This window comes from Nannospalax galili, unplaced genomic scaffold (genome assembly GCF_000622305.1).
Source record: "Nannospalax galili isolate Female #2095 unplaced genomic scaffold, S.galili_v1.0 scaffold347, whole genome shotgun sequence".
Lineage (NCBI taxonomy): Eukaryota > Metazoa > Chordata > Mammalia > Rodentia > Spalacidae > Nannospalax > Nannospalax galili.
Window position 1 is genome coordinate 717,723 of NW_008355793.1, and position 7,004 is coordinate 724,726.

Consider the following 7,004-nt stretch of genomic DNA (forward strand, 5'->3'; position numbering starts at 1 on the left):
AAATATATATTTTAAGAAGACAAAAAAACCTGATCAGGTGTAATAGATAAGCTGGAACATACCAAATGATACCATGTACTTTTTCATCTCTTGTGGATGTTTCTTTGAAATATTGTAGATTTTCTCAGCATACATTTTTAAGGCTACAGCATAATCTTGACAGTCAAATGGGAGCACTTCCGAATTGGCCAGTTCAAATAGCATCCCTCCTCTAACCTGGGCCACAGTGAGGTGATATTTAAATGTTGGATCATAAAATTTTTCCACCAACTCATATGTTTCATAGACACTATGATAGAGTGGATAGCTGCTGACATTATTTGTTTCCTATGGAGCAAAAAAAAATAAATGTCTTATAAGATTGCTGATAATAAAATGCACAGCATGGTATTTATTGCTAATATTTGCAAGGCTCTTCTAGGCATGTATAAATTAAAGTGCATGCACATTTGATAAAATAAAAATATAAAAACATTATTTTAGGAAGACCAAAAGAGCTTTCATTAAGAATCTGAAAAGTGGGAAATATTTTAGGAGTCCAAAGAAAAGACTAGTCAATGTTGAAAAAAACTTTCAGTGAACCTTGATTGATGAGTGGTTAACCAAAATGTGGTATATTTACACAATAGCGTTCTAGTCAACAGTAAAGATAAAATAATTAAATTTGCAGGTAAATGGATGGATCTAGAAGGCGTTATACTAAGTGAAGTAACAGACTCAGAAAAACAAATGACATATGTTCTCTCACATATGCGGCTCCAAGCACCAAATCCTTTTAAATTTTAATAAGATGATGAATGAAATAACTACCATCATCATTATTTCAGCTGAGCCTGATTGCTAAACATAGTCACAATTGGGCTTGTTGACAGTTGTGCTCATTCATTAAAGGAGTTCCATGTAGGGTCATTGGACCCTCACATGAGTATCCAGCCACTCTTCCCAGCCAACATGTCCAGCCTTGGAAGACAAAAGAAAAATGAGGAACAACCCAATAGAGTGATGCTTTTGGAAGCCTTTGTGAAGAAACTCCAACGGACTCTCATATGAACATTCGAAAATTGCCCTGTTCTGACTTTTTTCTAGTTCCTTGTCTAGAACTTATAATGATAATTATTCTTGTCTTTACTTCTCCTTCACATCTCCTATTTATGATTCAAGGACTTTCTTTTCCCCTTAGAGATAAGAGTTATACAATTTGGGAGTCTTTTGGATAGGCACACTGAAGGGGTACTCCAATTGCCTCACCATGCATTCCTGTTTAGCATGGAAGAGCCAGAGCGGTCTGCATCCCTATTCCCAACTAATAATTTGGGTAACCCCTTCAGAGAATGGTGTGACAAGAATAAGAGGTAGTAATTGGCTAGGCAGTTAGGGTAAAAAGAGCCCAAAGAAATGTAGCCAGTTTCTGGGCTAAAAGTCAAAATGTCCTTGGACCTGTTATGAACATACTCTGTTCCAAAGGCCAAAAATGTCAAAAGTATTTGGGAGCTTGTATATAATCCTTAGAAGATTTTAGAGTTATCTTTGAGAAAGGGGAATGTTAGAGAGGAGGGAGTGGGCATGAATTTGATCAAAACACCTTAGATGCATGTTTGAAATTCTCAAAGTTTTTGTTAAAGTTAAAAATAAGTTTAAAATAAACATGTTTACCAAAAGAGAAAAAAAAATTCAATGAGAGTCAGAAAGTTGTTGGATACAAGTAAAATAATATTACACAATACTGCATAGGAGTACAATAAATTGTTTAATTGCTGAAAAATCCTAAGGAAAAATAACACCAGCAAGCAGTATACTGACGAGTGGAGAATTCAAGCAGTAACGGATCCAACAATGACTCCAGAATCTAAGGAGGGAGAAATGATGCTCAAATAGGCATAGCATAAACTGACTGCATATGTGGAAATCAAGGACTTTTCCAGATTTGAATTGCTGATTTATTTCTTTTCAGCTTTTCTCAAGTTTGTTTTGGTGTGGTTGTTGTTGATATAATGGAACTTTATATAGTGTTCTGTGGAAAAGACTGAGCATCTGGAATTATTATTGATGGAAGGATTTCAATCTGGCTTCAAGATGTATTACCAATAACTTTTGGTAGTCACCTGACCTTTCATTGCTGTCTCATATGTCAAATGTTGATAATATTTATATCTGTTCTCATCAAAATCCCCACATAGCTATGCATAACTTCTTACCACAATGACAAGAGGTCCCTTGCTTGTGGAGAATAGCCAGTCTAAGGAAAAAGACCTAATAATAGTCAAAGTTGTCTGAAAATTCCCATCTGGCTGTAAGAGTTTAAGATTAATGGGAATTCAGAGTTGAGTTCAATCTCTTTCCCTGAAACAACATCCCAGTTTGCAATAATCTTGAATAAGGTCTCACTTACATTTTAACAAATATAAAAAATTTATTTCTTTACAAACATAAATCTGAAATGTGAGGAAGTAGCATTGGGAGATATAATTTATAAACATAGAGGTAGACATCAGAAAAAATTTAAAAGACTGAAGACTTTTCACAGGATGAGCAGAAATCAAGGTAGGATGAGTGTGGGACTAGAAAAGACAGTGCTAGTTTTAGCTAAAGTCTAATAGAACTGCTTGAGGTTTTATAAATTAAGTATTGTTGAAACACCTATGAAAATTAATATTACTATCTATCATAACAATTTAAAAAAGAAAATTATTTTTATGATTGTGCTGTGTTATACCACTTTGTACGATCTGACCTATAGTAAAAAATAAAATCTAAATATTTGGTTTTGTTTATTTGAATCCATTCTGGGTGGTGAGAAGGTGACTATCATGCCACTAAATAAACCAGAACATGTTTAAGAGAAAGCAATGAAGTTCAAGCCTGCAGAAAGGAGTCTGGGTGCCAACTGATACAGACTCCAGCAGACCAGGGGTAGGGCCCAGCCTTTGGTGTAGCACCATCCGCCAAGATATCTTCATTCTGCCTGCAATTTCCTTACTTCCTCTAATGCCTGAGGTACTCTGTGAGAAAAAAAAGTACCTATTTAGTTGAAATATAGCCATCGTGAAGAATGTACTGATGGAGACTCACCCAGTTCCTGGTGTATCGTGCTCTGCCAGAAGCAATTCCAAGTCTTTGGAAAAACACTTCAAAATCATTTCCAGACCCCAACTTGCTAATCCTTTTAGAAATAAAATTAGCATAATTATTTCAGAGTAACTTTTAACAACAGGTGTATATTATAGGTCAGGTATTAAACTCTTGTCTTACTATTACAAATATGGCCTTGGCCAAGAAAAAATAACATTTATTTTGATAAGAGTTACTTCTATAAAACTATTCTGTGGAGAAACAATTTCGAAAATCACAGTTTATTCAATGATTTCTGAGGCTGAAAATATTTATTATAAATCTAAGCATTAGTTTCATTTGTCATTTTTATCCACACAACCACCCTACTGAACAGAATGCTTGAGCTATTTTTGTACCTGGGCATGCCACTGAACTCAGGTGAAGGGTTCTTTTCACTCCAGCTGTCATAAAGAGATTTGCCTTCAAAGCCTTTGTCAGGGCTTTGCAGCTACACAAGTTAAAAAGAAGAGAATACTCACAAAACTGATGCATAAACTTAAATGTCCATTAACAAGAGAATGGAGACTTAAACTACAGTTGTGCAAAACAGAGATGAAATACCTACAATTAGCGGTCATTCAAGATTATGGGCCTTGACTGTGTGATGGAGTGAGAGAGTGCTTTTCTAACCTGCTATAGGCCTTGGACTCAATGCCCAGCGCAAGGAGAGGGAAGAATTACAAAAAGGAATTTCTGACGATAAGGGAAGCAGCTCATATGATGTATAAGTTTAAGTACTAATATATTACATGAAATGTATTTTTTTTAATTTTATGTCTATAAAATGTTATGTTTTGCCTGCATGTATGTTAGTGCACCATGTACTGCAATGCCCACAAAGGCCAGAGAAGGGTGTCAGATCCCCTGGAACTGGAGTTACAGATGGTTGTTAGCTGCCGCATGGGTGCTGGGAATAGAACCAGGGTCCTCTGGGAGAGCAGCAAGTGTTCTTAACTGCTTAGTCATCTCTCCAGCCCTGTATTACTATTCTATTAAAAATATGCATGTGTTCATAGAAAAGAATACAGAATCAAATTATTGCCAAGAGCCAAGAACCTGTGCCTAGACAGATCATAGCCCACAGGAGGGAACCTGTTACTTTTCTGCTCAATGGACATAGTATTAACTGACTCCAGATGACTTACTGTTATGCCTACAAACTAATGCATTCTGACAGAGAAGCTTCTTCTTGCATCTGATGACAATTAACACAGAGACTCACAACTAGTCAACCTGCAGAAAATAAGACTGTGGAGTACTCATCCCTAAATGGGACACCAGTTAAGACATACCCGCTTCCCCCAGGTATCAAGGATCATTGTGGAAAAGGGGGTAGAAAGTTGTCAGAGAAGAGGTGATGTAAAAACTACAAGGAAACAGTTTCCCAGACAGAAGGGCAGCTTTACATATGAACCAGTAGCAATTTTGTCCACATGCGCAAGATCTACACAAGCTCGAGTCAGCCAAAATATTAGCATGAAGTGGGAAAAATGGGCCAGAAGCCCCACGCCCGGCTGAAGAACTACTGGCAATTGATAACTGTTGGGAGATGGAAAGTCTGTTTTCTTTAAGATTATGATGCTGGCCAGATGACCAGTCTCCAGGGGATGGGCCCATACTGAAGAGCATTTGGGGAACACAAATTAGACTCCATGGGCCTTTAAAACATATTAATAGAGAAAATGAAGTCAGAGGATTACTATGGTGGGGTGAAAATGAGGAATGGGGTCTGAATATCATCAAAATACCTTGTATGAAAGTTTTAGAGTGTCAACAAAAGTATTTTAAAAAATAAAAAAACTTCATCTCCCCAAACAGAAAAAATAAAACTAAACATTTTCAAAAATTGTTAAAACTGATCTAGCAGGTACTGCTTTTGCAATTATAGCAAGAGTCCACATATTCAGTTGATAAGCAAAGATAGTTTTTAAGCATCTTTAGCATTTTCCTCAAGTTACTTGATCTGTGGGATTTCTCTGTAATATCAGATTTCAGATATTTAAAAAAAAATTTTTTGGTCTTTTTGAGACAGGGTCTCCCTGTAGCCCCAGCTGTCCAGGAACTCACTATGTAGAACAGGCTGGCCTTGAACTCACAGAGATCTGCCTGCCTCTGCCTCCCGAGTGCTGGGATTAAAGGCATGTGCCACCATGTCCGGCCCCAGATATTTAAATTTTATGTGCTGCATAATAATCAATAAATTACACACAAATGATGGAGCTCTTCTATATCTAGACAAATATTTTCTAATCAATATTTTTCTGTTCATACAGGGAAAATTAAATTATACTATGTTTCATGATTAAGTTCTAGGTATTGGAATCCAAAACTTACTGATATATAATTTTTATTAATAATCCTTATGTGAATGAATAAGATTATAGTTTTCTTACAAAATGCATTTGACTTGGTGGTTGTACTCAGTGATCAGGTTTTCTGTTGTTTTTATTATAATTTATTTCAGGTCAATCATGAATATCTTATTATGTGGATGACTGTGATGATGCTTAACTATAATCCCAGAATTTGGAAGGCTGAGACAGGAGAATTCAGAGTTTAAGGTAAGTCTAGGAAATATATCAAGACCCTTTCTCAAAAAAAATTATTTTCATGTGAAGCCTTCTCCATTTGGACTAGAACTGTGGAGTTCTGGGTTAGGAAAATTAAAACAGAAATTAGTCTCTCCTATAGAAAGGTAGGTGCCACATCCCGACCATCTTTCAGTATCTTTTGCTGCTAAAAGAGTTAAGGTAACATGTCAGGCACTATTGGTGGGATTATGAATTGATGTCCAAGACAAAATATGGGAAGGGAGCTACAAAATATCACCTATTTCCTGTCCAAAAAATGACTTAGAATTTTCATTTACAATCTTCTTGTGTCCTGAATTAGTTGGTTTCACCATATTAAGTAGTATACAGAAGTTTACACAATAAGTGAATTAAACTCTATGTTCAGTTAGTAAGATGACCTTCCTTATTTCAAAACTGGAGATAGCAGATGGAATGCAACCTAAAAACTGCCTCACAGTGGTGAACTAGTAGACAGAGAAACTTGGTGGCTGTTGGTGCCAGCTGGAGTGTGGAGGTGTTGGTTTGTAGCAGAGGAGAAGGTGCTATAACCAGAAGATAATGTCTTGGTTGAACTAGCAGATTATGAACATGTGGAAGATGAAACCTTTCCTCCTTTCCCACATCCAGCCTCACCAGAGAGAGAAACTGCAGAAGCTGAATCTGATGAAGAGTCAGGGAGTGGAGCGTATGTTCCTGTACCTCCAAAGAGAACAGTTAAAAGGACTGTTCCCAAGCTGAGTACTCATAGCTTACTTTCAGATATAGGGATTCCAGCATTAAGGCATGTGTTTGATAAGACAAAATTCAAAGGTACAGGTCATGAGGCTGAATATTTGAAGACTTAAAGATATGGAGCACTGAGCACATAGATATTCCCTAAACTGAAATTTGAAGATTTTCACAGAGATGAATACCTAGGAAATAAAAAGGAGGTTCAGACCTGTTTAAAATGAATTGGACTTGAGCTCCCTATTTTACATGAAGATTTCTGTTAGCAATAATGCTCTATTTGAGGAAACCAATAGTGTTGATACAACTGCTGCAAAGATGGCTCAGTGGTTACCAGTACTTACTGATCTGGCAAAGGCCTGAGTTCAGTTCCCATGTCGGGCATATTACAACTGACTGTAACTATAGTACCAGGGAATCCAATGCCTCTGACCTCCAAGGGCACCTACACTCATGTACACACAATTACAAATAAAAGAAAACCCCCCAAAATAAATATAATAAATAAATAAAATTAAATAAATAAATAACTTATTAACTAATTCTAAAGTGTGATCTATTTTAGAGAAAATGGACTGATGAGAATATATA

The 7,004-nt window shown here is 36.4% G+C and overlaps 1 protein-coding gene across 1 annotated transcript in view; it reads right to left on the reverse strand.

Moving 5' to 3' along the window:
• Positions 1–7,004, reverse strand: part of LOC103750517 (glutamate carboxypeptidase 2) — a 60,182-nt gene that overhangs the window by 6,665 nt on the left and 46,513 nt on the right. Inside the window, exons 14-16 of the mRNA XM_008853619.3 lie at positions 3,468–3,559; positions 3,070–3,160; positions 63–327 (exon numbers count right to left, since the gene is read on the reverse strand). Of these exons, the coding sequence (XP_008851841.1) occupies positions 63–327; positions 3,070–3,160; positions 3,468–3,559 (448 nt within the window). The remainder of the gene's footprint in view (positions 1–62; positions 328–3,069; positions 3,161–3,467; positions 3,560–7,004) is intronic.